At 43.3% G+C, this 16164-nt stretch overlaps 2 protein-coding genes across 10 annotated transcripts in view; one reads left to right on the top strand and one right to left on the bottom strand.

Moving 5' to 3' along the window:
• Positions 1 to 16164, bottom strand: part of DNAI7 (dynein axonemal intermediate chain 7) — a 68402-nt gene that overhangs the window by 29150 nt on the left and 23088 nt on the right. For 2 of the 6 annotated variants that reach the window (XM_081957816.1, XM_081957817.1), the window contains exon 1: positions 699 to 728. The exons of 1 other annotated variant lie outside the window; for it this stretch is intronic. In XM_081957816.1, coding sequence (XP_081813942.1) covers positions 699 to 701 — 3 coding nt within the window. In that variant the 5' untranslated portion in view covers positions 702 to 728. Of the gene's footprint in view, positions 1 to 698; positions 752 to 11732; positions 12311 to 14660; positions 14785 to 16164 lie in introns of those variants that run through there. 3 more of the 6 variants (XM_081957819.1, XM_081957818.1, XM_081957820.1) reach the window with 3 other exon arrangements.
• Positions 919 to 6499, top strand: ETFRF1 (electron transfer flavoprotein regulatory factor 1). 4 transcript variants are annotated; one of them, XM_081957875.1, is made up of 4 exons: positions 3045 to 3106; positions 5723 to 5769; positions 5903 to 5990; positions 6193 to 6499. In XM_081957875.1, exons 3-4 carry the CDS (start codon positions 5946 to 5948, stop codon positions 6400 to 6402), a joined length of 255 nt encoding a protein of 84 aa, XP_081814001.1. In that variant the 5' UTR covers positions 3045 to 3106; positions 5723 to 5769; positions 5903 to 5945; the 3' UTR covers positions 6403 to 6499. The 4 variants fall into 4 exon arrangements, with proteins under 4 accessions (XP_081814002.1, XP_081814003.1, XP_081814000.1 ...); XM_081957876.1 differs by lacking the exons at positions 3045 to 3106; positions 5723 to 5769 and adding an exon at positions 919 to 974; XM_081957877.1 differs by lacking the exons at positions 3045 to 3106; positions 5723 to 5769 and adding an exon at positions 1121 to 1159.

The raw sequence follows: 16164 nt of genomic DNA, 5'->3' as shown, positions 1-16164 counted from the left end.
GGACCCAAATTGTTGGGGGCAAGAGGTTGATTATGTCAACCGCTTAGAGAGGGCTGTAAAGCACTATGAAGCGGTGTATAAGTCTAAGTGCTATTGCTCTTGTAATCCCTGGCAAAAAGCTTGTAAAATGGGGTGTGACTCATTTAACGACCACCTTGTTTGGCAACAGAAATTCAGCTCCCAATTATGGTTATAAGTTGAGGACTCTTTGTATTAGGAAGGCAGAATTCACTGGCAGCCAAGGAAAAAGAGCTCAGATGGATATTCCACAGGTGAAATGCATGTGGAAGACCAAGGGAAGGCATCACCTGTGGAATATCCACCTGCTTGGTAAAGCCACCTCGGGTTTAATAGGACCGAGGCATGAAGCTTTATTGGGGTTTGACCCAAAGGCGTCATTCTCGCCTCCATCTTAGCATCTCCAAGTGGAAATAAAATATTTTTTAGGAAAAGAAGCAAGAAAAAAAGTTCTTTTTAAAAAAAATGACATGCAGGTTATATCCCCAGTGGGGACGGAGGTGCCAGATCCCGCAACTGCAGGGAGTGGCTGCGTTCACACAACACATTGACCCACTCGCGTGTTTCATTCTCTTTGCAAAGCGTCCGCAAACGAGATGCGGGGTGCGTGTGATTTGCATATGCAGATATATATGCAAATAAGATCTCCCCCCCATGTTGGGGGAAAGGGCGTCACTCACCATTTTTCAGCGGCACCCTCAACAGCCAGGCTGAAAAGTTGTTGACGACCCCGTCCCTTCGTTTCCGCGGCAACCAGTCCCGCCCCTCCACGCCGCGCTCCGAGAGTCCCCGCCCCTTGACGCTCCTGGCAAAGGGGAATGAATTCAACCAAGAGGAAGGTTAGTGTTGGAAGGCACTTCCGGTTCTCAAGTGAACTTTGCGGAGTCTATATTAGACTTACGCGTCTCATATACAGAACGACAATCGGGATGCGTGGCGCTTCGGGAGGAAAATGAGTAAGGATCGGTCTGAGTTTTTTTGGGGGGGGAACTCCGTGTACTGATAGAGATTTTGCCAATGCGTACTTTGAATCGAATTCGGAAGTGATAACTGAGGGTGGGGTGGCAGCTTTCATTTTGTTCTTCCTCTATGATTCCCATCCATGGATTCATGAATTAATTCCCATCGTTGATAGTATAAGGTACGTCTGCGCAGGCGCATTAAGAGTTTTCTTGCAGAAAATTTGCTAGGGCGCCTGTCTCAGCAAAGATTTTGGTTATTTGGAAATTGCTATTTCGTCCGGGTTTCGCAGAGACTCTGTGGGTATTTGCAATGTATTCGTTGCATTCTCCTATTGGTAATAAAGAACATTCTGCAGAACCTTTTAGCCGGAGTGGTACAAACGTAGAAGGGGGGGGGGGGAAGGAAAATTGGTGTTAAAGACCAGGAGAAAAGTTCTTGCATTTTGTGTGTGTGTGCGGAAGAGATGGGGAAAGTGTGATTTTCTTAGAAAAATTGGTTGCCACACGCCTGTTGGGATCCGAGAGAAAAATACAATGTAATACAATATGAAACAATAGAATAGAATGCAATGCAATGCAATACAACACAACACAACACTTTATTGGCCAAGTGTGATTGGACACACAAGGAATTTGTCTTTGGTTCCTATGCTCTCAGTGTACATAAAAGGAAAATAAAATAATTAAAAACCATATAAATTGTAAAGGCACATGGTTATAGTCATAAGCGGGAAGAGATAGATACTAGGAAGGAAGAGAATAATAATAATAATAATAATACAGTCTTAGGTAATATGACAGTGTTGAGGGAATTTTTTATTTAGCAGAGTGATGGCATTCAGGAAAAAATGTTCTTGTGTCTAGTTGTTCTGGTGTGCAGTACTCTATAGCGTTGTTTTGAGGGTAGGAGTTGAAACAATTTATGTCCAGGATGTGAGGAGTCTGTAGTCATTTTCACAACCCTCTTTTTGACTCGTGCAGTGTGCAGGTCTTCGATGGAAGGCAGGTTGGCAGTAATTGTTTTTCCTGCAGTTCTGATTATCTTCTGAAGTCTGTGTCTGTCTTGTTGGGTTGCAGAACCAAACCAGACAGTTATGGAGGTGCAGATGACAGACTCAATCATTCCTCTGTAGAACTGAATCAGCAGCTCCTTGGGCAGTTTGAGCTTTCTGAGTTGGCGCAGAAAGAACATTCTTTGTTGTGCTTTTTTAATGACGTTTTTGATGTCAGGTGTCCATTTTAAGTCTTGAGATATGATAGAATCTAGAAATGTGAAGGTCTCTACTGTTGATGTTGTGTTGTCTAGCATTGTAAGAATTGATAGTATAGGAGGGTACCTCCTAAAATCTACCACCATTTCTACCGTTTTGAGTGTATTTAGTTCTGGTTTTGCTTCATTTGAAGGTTCAGAGGAAGGAACTTAAGCCCAAATGCAGACATGCAAAACAGATGTAACCCATATTCTCAATCTCTAGCACTGTCTCTCAACCTCAACAACGTTAAGAGGGGTGGATCTTGGCAGGCTGGGGAATTCTGGGAGTTGAAGTCCAAACATCTTAAAAGTTGCTGAGATTGAGAAATACTAATCTATCTAAAATAGAGGCCTTCAAACTTGGCCACTTTAAGACTCGTGGATTTCAACTCCCAGAATATTGGGAATTGAAGTCCACAAGTCTTAAAGTGGCCAAGTTTGGGGACCCCTGATCTAAAACTTTGCAAATAGGATGGGTGGTATATATTATATATTAAATATTTCATATATTTTACATGCGGCATGCTAACTTGGATACGTAGGGAAAAAATGAGCACCCTTTAAAATTAACTTTAAAATTTTAATTAATTAAGTTTTGCTTGTTGTGCGTATGGAGCCGCCAATTCTTGCTGACCGCGAAGCGATTACAATTCCATTTGGTTAAAACGGGGCTCTCTTCTGAGAGCAGAGGCACTCCTCTTCCCTTTCGTATGTCTACCTATCCCTGCTTGCGAATCTTAAGGCAATGCCATTCAGGACGTTTGAAGAGTCCTCTGGCTCCTCCCCTCGAACTCGGGCGCAGGCGCAGTAGCCGACAGGCGACCCTAGCTGTCTGCCCACAGCTGGCCAAGTTGGGAGTTTATGAACTGCGCAGGTAAGTGAATTTTTGCTTAACGTTAAGTGAAATGAAGTGAATTACGTTCTCATCGGATTGGGGAGCCTCCCAGACTCGGCTTATTGGTGGGCAGCTTGCAGCTGTAGCCTTCAGCCCTCTTGGTATGTTGGAGTACTACAGCTCCCATCATCCACAGCTCAGCCTGGCTAGCCCAGGCTGACTGCTGAATAGGAAATCTCTGATTAAAACCCTAGAAATTAGCTGGATTCAGTGTTGTATGTATGCAGGAGTTCGACAGGAGGCGGGAGCACTCCTTTTTCCTTACTACAACAACCCTGCGAGGTTGGTTGGGGGGAATCTTAGTAATGGGTCAAAGTCCTCCCCGGGGAGCTTCTGTGGTTGTGGAAGGACTCCAATCTGATTTGAGTGCTCTAAATCCAGCCTCTTCACCACTGTTGCACTCTGGTTAGGGCAGGTTGTTAAGCAATAACTTTTCCCTGTAACTTTTTTCCCCAAGTTTTTTATTTTTATTTTTTATTTATTATTCAATTTTTTATTTATTATTCAATTATGCCACATTTTCTCTAGTTATTATTTTCATTTTGTCATAAAAAGTCTACCCCTTTTCTTGTTTCTATCACTTATTCTAGCTTTTGATCATATCACCCTTTATGTTTTTTTAAAAACTTTCCCTTTCTTTCTTATCTAACTTCTAATCATGTCACCTACTTAAAAAGGGAGAAGGAAGAAGAGAGCGAGAGGGGAGGAAAAGGAACTCAAAACAGCAACAGCACAAGAAAAAAACCTCTATCATCCCTTGCCCGCTATCATCCAAGAAGTAGATTTAAGAGAGGAATATGGGAGGCAATTTTTTTTTTAAAAAAAGCATAGCAATTAACTTTTTTTTTCCTGTAACTTTTTATGACTTTTCAGGAACTTATTTTTCTTCCTTGGTTGCTTTTCTCTGCAAATTCCTACCCTCTTCCTTAAGAGGATCCTTGTTATGTAGATGTTTTATATTCATTGAAGGGGGGACAATATCTTAAGCATTCCACAGGAGGAAGAAAAAAAAAGTGATCAACCAGTATGAATCAAATCTAACTTCCAGCTTTTCTCTGATGATTCCTCTTAATTTCAGAATGATTGTAAGCAGCAGGCTGATTGAATTCTTTTCTACGTTTTGCTGTGTGGGACATTTTGGTTCTCTCTGATTGTGCCCTGGGAGGCTAGGCCTCCCATTACCTACTCCAAGAAGACCTAGGGCAGTGTGATGACGAAGCTTTTCAGCCCAAACCGGAATGCATGTGCCAGAGTCCCAGAAACCCAAAAACCATCTGACCGCTGTGCGCATGCCTGGTTTTTGTCTGTTTTTGGTTGGTTTTTGGTTCGTTTTCCGGCCATTTTGGGGGCTGTTTTTCAGGCCCAAAACAGCCTGAAAATGATTCCCAAAAGGCCTGTTTTGGGGCTATTTTTTGGCTGGTTTTTAGGTCAAAAATGGCCTGAAAAATGCCTCCAAAACAGCCCTGAAAAACGGCTCAAAAAAAACCAGCTTGTTTTTGGGCCGTTTTTCGGACTGTTTTCAGGTGCTCCAGCACCTGTGAAAACCAGCTGGCCGGCATGCATGTGCATGCTAGAAACCAGAAGAGCAGCTGGCCATGGCACGCATGCCCACAGAGAGGGCTCTGCATGCCATCTCTGGCACGCATGCCATAGGTTCGCCATCACAGAACCAGGGGATGTTAAGGATTGTAGTCCAACACATTTGAAGAATGGTGTACAATGATGGGATCAGCTGGATCTCCAAAATGTCAAAAAACAAAACAAAACTCAAAACAGACTAAAAGATGTAGAGACTCAGAAGCTGGGAACAGTGAGAAAGGTGATTTAGAAGTCTAGAGGCTGAAACACATGAAGAACGGTTGCAGGAATTGGGTAAATCTAATACTCCACAAGGGGGCTCCCTCTGGTAAGGGAGAAAATCCAACATTAGAAATTACCGTATTTTTCAGAGTATAAGACACACCTTTTTCCTCCCTAAAAGACGGTGAAAATTAGGGTGCGTCTTATACACTGAATGTAGCCCCACGCAGCCGCTGGCCTCAACCCTTTGGCCTCTGACTCCCAGCAATTTACCTCCTTGCAGCAAACGGGGGCTTGCGGAGGCTGCAATAGGCTATAGGAATCCCTGCAGCCTGAAACAGCTGATGATCGGGAGAAATTGAAAGTGAAACTTGCTGTTTGCTCCAGCAGGCAAATTGCTGGGAGGCAGAGGCAGATTTTTTTTTCTTGTGCTAGCCAGGCTGTTTGCTGCAAGGAGGTAAGTCAGTAACTATAAATGCCTATAGAATGTTCAAATTATTAGACTTACTTTTTAAAGACGGCTTTATTATTGTTTTAGACAGCTTAACAAAATGAAGCAGCTTTTTAAAATAAATGCTTGATCTGAAGAGACCCAGTGCTATTGTATCTTCTTTTAAATAGCAGAGAATAACTATACTTCCAGAAAGCGCATCAATTTTAACAGCATCTGTACAAGTATACTCTGAAATGTAACACTACAAACAGTGTATTTTGTCTGTATAGCTGTTTGTTGCAAGAAGGCAAATTGCTGAGAGGCAGAGGCAAATATTTTTCCCTTGTTTTCTTCCCCAAAAGCTAGATGCATCTTATACTTTGGAGCGTCTTATACTCCGAAAAATACGGTATGTTTGGTCCGGACATTTTCCCCCTATAAATAAATACCTGGGCAATGCCAGATTATCAGCTAGTCTGTAATTTTAAAAAAACTGTTCAGATTGCATCATGTACCTCATTTTTAAACTGATTGTTCTTCAGGTAAATATGCCAGTCCTCATGGATATATGTCTCAACTGACAACATGGCCAACCCTCTCAGATACGAAGCACTGAACCTGTACAAAAATGTAAGTTCTGAGGAGTAACTCTGACTTCTCCCAGTGGGGAACCTCTGAAAATGTTGGACCTGTAAATCCCCAGGCAGATGGGAGTTTTATGTCCAGCCATTTGAAGGACACCTGGTTAGGACAGGCAGAGTAAACTGGACCTAAATAAGAATTCCTGATTTGTTCCATGTGTAATACTCAAATCTTTTCTTGTGCTTTGAAGCTTCTGTATCTGGGAAAGGAGTACCCCAAAGGGGCTGACTACTTTCGAACTCGACTCAAGGCAGCCTTCCTGAAAAACAAGGAAGTGAAGGACCCGGAAGAAATAAAAAAACTGATCGCCAGAGGCAAATTTGTCATCAAAGAACTGGAAGCCTTGTACTTCCTCCGAAAATACCGAGCTCTGAAACAACGATACTACGAGGACAGCTGAGCACCAACCCATTGTAAAGTCTGCAAGGCGTGTGCAGCCCAGGGGTTAAATGGTGGGTGATCAGGCTGTAATGGTAATAATAAAATCTGTTGAATAATGTCTTTGTTCGTACTACAGAAAAATGGGGGTTGAAAGCAAAGCCAGAGAGGCATCTGTTACCATCAGGGTAGATGATGGCTATTAACTGAGATAGATTTAAAACTATTAAAAGTATAGGTAAAGGTGAAGGTTCCCCTCGCACATATGTGCTACTCGTTCCCGACTCTAAGGGTTGGTGCTTAACTCTGTTTCAAAGCCGAAGAGCCAGCACTGTCCGAAGATGTCTCCGTGGTCATGTGGCCAGCATCACTAAACAACAAAGGCGCATGGAACTCTGTTACCTTCCCACCAAAGGTGGTCCCTATTTTTCTACTTGTATTTTTTACCTGCTTTCGAAGTGCTAGGTTGGCAGAAGCTGGGACAAGCAACAGGAGCTCACTCCGTTACCCAGCGCTAGGGACTCGAACCTCCCACCTTTCTGATTGACAAGCTCAGTGTCTTAGCCACTGAGCCAATGCGTCCCTTGAAATGGATTGAGGCACCATAATTCCCAGAATTCATCTCTCTGGTTGCATTAAAACCCGCAAGATGTTGCATGAAGTGGAATAATCTCTGGCACCAGACTAATAAGAATACAGCACCAGCATACAGCAGTCAGATCTATGGGAATGCTATTTTACCAGTACGTGCACCTTTGCAGGGCTGACTAATCAAAACATCTGGCTGCCGGAACGGGTTCATAACCAGATTATTTCCACACAGCTCCTGTCGAAGGCCTCGCCCACCTTATCTAAACTAGCTTTAGGCTGACAGCATTCCCACAGCACAGGTCATAGACTGAGTGATTCCCAGAACACCTGTTCACAACAATACAAGAAATCATATGCAATAGGTCTGCCCAACACTTCAGTCTCAATTCTGAAGTAAGTGCTTTGGAGCAGGTAAAGGACATCGGAATAAATAGGTCACTTTGAGAACATTGATAAATTAGCCAACTGTTATCTTCATTGGCTTTGAAACTCAGCCGCTGGCACGCTCTGTCCAGAAATCAAAATTATGTGAACAGGAATAAAAACAGATCGAGCAAATGAAAAGGTTTCACCAGTAAGACCGCACCTAGAATACTGCATCCAGTTTTGGTCACCCCACTATAAAAAAAAGATGTTGAGACTCCAGAAAGAGTGCAGAGAAGAGCAACCAAGATGATTAAGGGACTGGAGGTTAAAACACATAAAGAACGGTTGCAGGAACTGGGCATGGCTAGTCTAGGGAAGAGAAGGACCAGGGGAGACACGATGGCAGTGTTCCAATATTTGAGGGGCTGTCACAAAAAGGGGTCAATCTGAAGGCCGTACAAGAAATAATGGATGGAATCTGAAGGAGAAGAGATGCAACCTGGAAATAAGAAATTTCCTGACAGAACAATCAACCAATGGAACAGAAGTTGCCTTCAGAAATTGTGGGAGCTTCATCACTGGATGCTTTCAGGAAGAGACTGGACTTCCACCTGTCAGAAATGGTTTAGGGTCTCCTGCTTGAGCAGGGGGTTGGACTTGATGACCTACAAGGTCCCTTCCAACTCTGTTAATCTGTTAACAATAATGCCCTGGCGATCTCATCCTCAACAGCAGTTTAGAGAACACTTGACTGCAAATACTAATTCGTGTGAATTGAGAGCTTGCTATGTTAGCTTTTGGTGGTGGCTACAATAGAATTCCAATCTAGTAATAGTAAAAGCATCCTTCTTTTGAAAGAAAGCTTTGCAATTGAAAATGATAACTGTCTGTCACAGTAGTAGTGGCTGTAACATAAAAATATCATTAAAAAAATAATAGATTGGGCCCAAATTCATTCTGCCCTAATTATTAAAAATACAAATGGTTCAGCAGCTTTAAAAGGGAAGAGGCCTCATATTATGGCTGAAATTCAGGGACTGCAGAAAAAGTTATATTGTACATAACCTTGGTGTAATAGTGAGGGAGGGAAAGTGACCTTTAGTTTCACAGGCTGGAGCTATTTCTGTACTATAAAAGACTTTTCCTTTATTTGTTAATGAAGGATAAATGGAAGGAAGAAACAGAATTCTGGCAATTCTGGGGTTGGACTAGATAACCTCCAAGATCCCTTCCAACCCTGTTACTCTGTAATCCAGTAATAGGCTAAGCCAAAATTCCTGCAGGGATGAGCTTTTGAGAAATGCTCAGATCATTAATAAGGTAAAGGTTCCCCTCGCACATGTGCTAGTCGTTTCCGACTCTAGAGGGCGGTGCTCATCTCAGTTTCAAAGCTGAAGAGCCAGCGCTGTCCGAAGACGTCTCCGTGGCCATGTGGCTGACATGACTAAATGCCGAAGGCGCACGGAACGCTGTTACCTTCCCACCAAAGGTGGTCCCTACTTTTTAACTTGCATTTTTACATGCTTTCGAACTGCTAGGTTGGCAGAAACTGGGACAAATAACGGGAGCTCACTCCGTTACGCGGGGCTAGGGATTCAAACCACCAACCTCCTGATTCACAACCTCAGTGTCCTAGCCTCTGAGCCACTGCGTTCCCAGATCATTAATATCTGGCTTTATAACCACCTCCACTGTTTGTTCTATCGCCTGATTTCACCTTTATTTTTTCCTAAAAATAATTTAAAAAATGGGACGAAAGCAAAGCACTACCCTCCTGCATCTTCTTTATTTAAATAAAGGCTTCAAAGTGTTTTATCAGGTTCTAAAATATTGAATAAGATGGGTTGGTGCCACTTAACTGATGCTTGACTTTAACCCTAACCTGTTCCCGAACTTCCGCTAGGCCCATTTTTCACCCTCCCCAAACCTCTGTGTACGCCCTGCACTTACCTGCATCCAAAATGTGTGGAGACTCCTGGGAGGGGTGGATGGGCGGGGCCAGCCAGGAGTGGGTTCTCTGAACTGCACAGAATTAAGAGGTTCTCCTTAACCCCTGTGAATCCCCAGCAGCCCACCCGTACCCCCCCCCCAAGAAACCAGCATTTTGTTTCATTTCTGGCAAAAAAAAACCCTCACTGGATACAATGGGTATGCGTAACCACCATGGTGTGGTAACCCGCTTAAAGACGAGCGCGGTTTGCACCTGTAATTCCAGATTCAAGTACAGTTGTAAATTGAGGACTACCTGTAGTTGGTAGAGACTAGGGGGTTGTCTCATCATGAACCTCAAAGACACTCACTCAAGGCCCAAATTATGTAATTTGCATTGGGCACAGATGCACAATAATCCAGAGCGCATGATGTCATTGTGGCTTCTACCAAACTGAGGTTTTGAGATGCGGTAATTCCTGCCTCTGACTTACACACTCTTACACTTACCTTTGGTAGGAAACTGTACTTTTATTTGTGGAAAGACCGTGGAGTCCTTGGTACTCCCTGGGCTTGGTTGTTTACTTGTAGACATTTTGTTACCAGACTAGGTAACACCATCAGTGCTGGAAAGGAGGGGGGTTCGCTCTGTTTATATACAGTATGTTAGAAGTTTATATTTAGTAGATTGTTCTATCAATGTTGGAGGGAGGAAGTAAGCCTAATCAGGGAACTATTCAGGAAAAAACAGCCCACACCAACAAGGCAAGCTATCTTCTTTTTATATATATAAAAATTGTTTTTTGTGTGTGTGTGTTCCAGCATAACTATGGACTGCCTCGAGCAATTTCAACCAAACTTGGTGTACAGATGACTTACTCTCTGGAAAAAATACTATGGGGATAGGACACCCCTAACACCCCTTTTTTGGGCGGGGGGGCGTTCTGTTAAGATACAGCCTGTTGTGCCTTAAAATGGCTTCTACTGTACTGCCATAAAATGGCTTCTATGCAGTGGAACAGTGCAGTGGAGTTGCCATGGTAACGGCTTGACGGTACTCCACAAGGGGGCTCCCTTTGGTAAGGGGGAAAATGCAACATTAGAAATTATGTTTAGTCCGGATATTTTCCCCTATAAAAAAGTACCTGGCCAACACCGAGTTATTGGCTAGTTGCATATGAAGTGAGAGCAAAGTCCACTCCCTTCTAGTACTGATGATGTAACCTAGATGGGTCATTAAACCGCCTCCAAGTAAATACAATACAATACAATACAATAGTAGAGTTGGAAGGGACCTTGGAGGTCTTCTAGTCCAACCCCCTGCCTAGGCAGGAAACCCTATACCGTTTCAGACAAATGGCTATCCAACATCTTCTTAAAGACTTCCAGTGTTGGGGCATTCACAACTTCTGGAGGCAAGTTGTTCCACTGATTAATTGTTCTCACTGTCAGGAAATTTCTCCTCAGTTCTAAGTTGCTTCTCTCCTTGATTAGTTTCCACCCATTGCTTCTTGTTCTACCCTCAGGTGCTTTGGAGAATAGTTTGACTCCCTCTTCTTTGTGGCAACCTCTGAGATATTGGAATAATGCTATCATGTCTCCCCTAGTCCTTCTTTCTCTTAAGCTAAACATACCCAGTTCCTGCAACCGTTCTTCATATGTTTTAGTCTCCAGTCCCCTAATCATCTTTGTTGCTCTTCTCTGCACTCTTTCTAGAGTCTCCACATCTTTTTTACATCGTGGCGACCAGAACTGAATGCAGTATTCCAAGTGTGGCCTTACCAAGGCATTATAAAGTGGTATTAACACTTCACGTGATCTTGATTCTATCCCTCTGTTGATGCAGCCTAGAACTGTGTTGGCTTTTTTGGCAGCTGCTGCACACTGCTGGCTCATATTTAAATGGTTGTCCACTAGGACTCCAAGATCCCTTTCACAGTTACTACTACTGAGTAAGGTATCACCTATACTGTACCTGTGCATTCCGTTTTTGTTGCCTAAGTGTAGAACCTTACTCTTTTCACCATTGAATTTCATTTTATTAGACAGTGCCCAAGCTGAGAGAGAACCCAAGACTTCACAGTTCGACCCTGAGCTACAAATATTCTCTTCTTTTGGAAAAGTCTTGTCACATTTCAGGAATGCAATTTCAGGAGATGTAGCGGGAGGGGCACCCAATGGGACCGAGGTGATTTAAACTTCAGTGGAACATGACAGTCTATCTGGAATAGTAAATCTGCTGTGCTGGATGAGATAAAACTCCTGCTCCTCCTTCCTACCCAGTGGTGGGATTCAGCCAGTTCGCGCCACTTCGGACTGAACCGGTTGTTGAGTTTCTGAGCACTTTGGTGAACTGGCTGTAGGAAGAAATCATTAGGGCAGAGTGCTGGTTGTTAAATGATTTGAATCCCACCACTGTTCCTACCCCTGGAGCAAGGAACGTCATGCATAAAACCGAGCCCCAGAGAAGGAAAACAATGTTTATTTGCTACCAATGCTCCAGCCTCCATTTCGCGCTAAGGCTGGTCCTCAAAAGTGCGAGAAAAGTCTCAACCTTCGCGGGGAGGGGGAGGGAGGGCGAAACAAAACAAAAAGCCAGAAGACAATTAGAAGATTCTGCGTGCACCAAGAGACTCCGAGGAAGAACTTTGAGGAGGATCTGTCCGTTTGTGTTTCACAAGCGTGGAGAAGTTGGGAGATCCAGCTTTTCGGAATGTTCAGCACTTCATTTTTCCGCCGTGAGGAAAATAAGCCGTTGGGGGGAACTATATGGCTGGCAAGCTCAGGAAGCAACGCGACGGAAGAAAAAAAGTGATGTTAAAAATGTTTTGTTCTAATAATTTAGTGTGAACGGTAGAAAAAAGGAGTCGGGGCCTACCGAAGGACCCTCGACGGATAAAAGGATTGGACAGTATTTTGAATTTGTTTTACATGATTATACATTTCGTCTTGGACTTCTTCTTCTTCTTTTTCCCGTTTTTGCTCATTTTCTCTTTGTGCTTCCGGATCTCTCGGACTAATGTGTAAAAAGCGTCATCCACACCCTGCAGAGAGAAGAGGAAAAAAAACCATGGTAGATTTGGCCGAGCTTTGATAGCGCGTGGTGTGAAATTAAGCCCATAAGCTAATTTATGATTCAATGTATTGTTAAAAAAAAAGAAAAAAACAAGCAGAAAATGAGTCACCCCAATAAGCCAGTTAAGGGCACCATGAAACCCCAAAAACAGGTAGTGTTTCCCCAAAAATATGACCCACCCTGAAAGTTAAGTCCTAGCTTGATTTTTACATGTGTGCCCAATATAAGGCATTCCCCCAAAATAAGCCCTAATTAAGACCCTGCCCACTCTAGGGTACACAGGTAAAAATTAAGCAAGGGTGGGGATTGGGGTGGAGGAGGGTGGAGCAGCCTACTATTTACCTTCGAACAGTTGCAGCCAGGCCTCGCACGCCTGCCTTGCTGGCCCATTTCTTCTGCAGCGGGCAAGACTTTCCTTAAGGCCTTTGCAGGCTATAACAAAGCTCTGTTACCAGCTGCAGAAGTCTTCAGGAAAGCCTAGCCAGCCGCAGAAGTTCCTAGGAGCTTCAGACAGTGAAAAGGAGGCAGAGAATGATGCACGCAAGTGAGGTGAGTCAATGTAAGGCACACACACACACACCCCGGAAAATAAAACCTGGTACCTTTTTTGGTGGCCAAAAATATATATATAAGACAGGGTCTTATTTTCAAGGAAACACGGGTACAACAGGAACAAGGAGCCAGGATGAAATGTAGAGTTTATTAGCATGCATTTCCTAGCTATTTTACTTCCCAAAAGAGAGGGAAAACAGTACTATATATTCCTGCAAGAGATAGAGAACCTAAGAGCCAAGGACTGCATCATTTAATGAATAAGCCACTGCTAAGTAGTTCCACCTTTTATTCTCCTTATATCCTTATATTCATAGCATGGAAAAAGGCACATTGAATCCCACAATGAAAGAAGTAATGAAATTAGCAGAAATAGCAAAACTGTCTCTTTAAATTAAAAGGATGGGATTTATCTTGCTTTGTTTCTATTTGGAAACCGTTTCTGGACTTTTTGCTCGAAACTGGGGAGAAAAAAGAAACTTCGACTTTAGGTTTGGACGACATCTTATAGTGCTTTTGTAATTATAGAAACGGCTTATATATATTAAAAGAGTGGTCACAGAATTAACTTTTCCATCACTGTTGTAAATGCAAACGATCGCTGTATGAGGCAGTTACTCAATGAGGACTACCTGTACACACTTGCTGTAAAACAAATGGAACGGTGGGCAGTCTTTCAGAAATCTGCCTGGACAAGGACCCAATCAGGACTCAGCTGTTCAAAGCAACCAAACAGACAAACAACAGACCAATCAGGAAACCGCACTGCAAAAATGCTTTATTAGAGAAAAGACAATTACTGCATCTACATTGATTGGTGAATGGAAACCCTGCATGGGCTTTTTGCATTTAAAAAACCCCACCTTTTGATTTATGGTTTTGATTTTTAGGATAGATTACACAGTAGAAAGAAGAGAGTCGTGATGTAAGAGTGGAAAGACTGGATGGAAAACTGTGATCAAGTCACCCCAGTGCTTCTCTTTGTTAGACTAGATTTATCCAATTCCTGCAACTCTTCTTCATGTGTTTTAGCCTCCAGCCTCCTAATCACCTTTGTTGCTCTTCTGTTTCCGAATCTCCATATCTTTTTGCCTGTTTCTTTTGACATTTAGGGACGCAGTGGCTCAGTGGATAAGTCACTGAGCTTGTCAATCAGAAAGGTTGGCAGTTCAAATCCCTAGCGCCGCATAGCGGAGTGAGCTCTCATTACTTGTCCCAGCTTCTGCCAACCTAACAGTTCGAAAGCACGTAAAAATGCAAGTAGAAAAATAGGTGGGAAGGTAACAGCGTTCCATGCGCCTTCGGCATTTAATCATGCCAGCCACATGACCACGGAGACGTCTTCGGACAGCGCTGATTCTTCTGCTTTGAAACGGAGATGAGCATCAACCCCAAGAGTCAGGAACGACTAGCACATAGGTGCGAGGGGAACCTTTACCTTTTGGCATTTTGGCGAGGCAGCTGATTCATCATTGTACACAATTAAGTTCCTTCAAATGTGTTGGACTACAATCCCTAACATCCCTAGAGCTTCTCGGAGTAGGCAATGAGAGACCCAGCCTCTCAGGGCACAATCAGAGGGAATCAAAAGTGTCACACAGCAAAATTTAGAAAAGAATTCAATCAGCTGCTACTTACAATCATTCTGAAATTAAGAGGAATCATCAGAGAAAAGCTGGAAGTTGGATTTGATTCGTACTGGTTGATCACACATTTTTTCTCCTATCGAAAGCTCCCCCCCCCCCTTAAACAAAAATGAAACTTACCCGGTTACATTAAAGGGCATTTTTTAATTTTCACGCACCCCGGAGTCTTTTCTTCGGTGGTGACTTTTGTCAATCGGTGCTGTTGAATCTCTCGCACCAACGTATAGAAAGCATCTTCCACTCTCTGTTGTTGCAAGACACAACTCCTTTAGAGTCGGTTTTCGCTTAAGCAGGCGATCAAGCAAGGCCTCGCCCAGGAGCCAGTGGAAATAGGCTGCCGGACTTTGGAGGAAAGTAGGGGAGAGAGGTCTCTAGCCTTTCCTGGTGGAAATCATGGGGTACCATCCTGCAGTCACCATGGCTGATGGCAAAATGTATCAATGTTCAAAGAAGCAACCTTCCCTACATTGCATCCCTTGAGAGATGCTGGGCCCACAATACATCTACAGAAAACCCGTTTCTGCAGGTTTTAGTCCCAAAAGTGCTTTTTTTCAAAAGACAACTGGACTTTGTTTTTCCTTGAAGACATTTCATTTGTCATCGAGCTTCTTCAGTGTTGACTGAAGGGTGGAGAATGAATGGATTGATATTCCTTGCAGGCATCTGCTTGTTAGCACTCTCTCCGAGAGTCATTAAAGCCACTTGAAGGTTTATCTGTGTTCTCAGGGTCCCCGAATAGTGCAAATAGGTATGAAACCTTCTTGGAAATACTGACTGTACCGTAAACACAACAAAGGTGCATATCCTTTCCCCTCTGTTGAGAGAGCAGTTCAATTTTAATGTAGATGGCCTCTTTGATCCCTTTTTCAAACCAGCGGGTCCTCTCTGTCCAGAATGTGGACTTTGCGGTCTTCAAAAGAGTGACCCTTGTCTCGTTTTGCAAATGCAGATGGACTGCTGAATCTTGTCCTGATGGGTTTGTTCTCCTATGTTGTGCCATTCATTTGTGAAGCGGTAGTTTTGTTTCTCCACACTTTAGGTCTGCACCAGTCTCACTGCACTGTCCTGCATACACACACAATTTAAACCCAAGAATACACAAGGCAGAAGCTTGTGCATCTGACAAAACATCCCAGACACAACCTGAGCAATGTGATACAGGCGGTACAATGTAGTGAGACTTCCAATCTGAACTAAAGAAGCTTCTTGGATGAGAAGCGAAACGTCTTCAGGGAAAAGCCGTTTGTCTGAAACGGTGTAGGGTTTCCTGCCTAGCTAGGCAGGGGGTTGGACTAGAAGACCTCCAAGGTCCCTTCCAACTCTGCTATTGTATTGTATAAAAACAAAGGAAGTCCAATTGCCTTTTGAAAAAGCACCTTTGGGAAAACCATGGCCCAGAGGACTGAAAATCTCCATAAAGTTTTAGCATAGTCTCTCATATTAAGCCGTAGTGTGATTAATTTTGTGGGTGTTTGGAGTCGACTTACCGTATTTTTCGGAGTATAAGACGCACCTTTTTCTCTCAATAAAGAGGCTGAAAATCTGGATGTGTCTTATACACTGAATACACACTTTTTGCCTCCTGAAACCCCACCCGCTTCACCAAAATGCCTGTGCATAGCCC

The sequence above is a fragment of the Natrix helvetica genome (genome assembly GCF_964273705.1).
Source record: "Natrix helvetica genome assembly, chromosome: 6".
Lineage (NCBI taxonomy): Eukaryota > Metazoa > Chordata > Lepidosauria > Squamata > Natricidae > Natrix > Natrix helvetica.
This window is presented reverse-complemented; position numbering and strand designations above follow the sequence as displayed.

Excerpts from the sequence above, each read along its gene's own strand:
- ETFRF1 (XM_081957876.1), top strand. The coding sequence starts at position 5,946 with ATGGCCAACCCTCTCAGATACGAAGCACTGAACCTGTACAAAAAT. Across the intron at positions 5,991-6,192 it reads CACTGAACCTGTACAAAAAT|CTTCTGTATCTGGGAAAGGA; the intron begins GTAAGTTCTGAG and ends TGTGCTTTGAAG.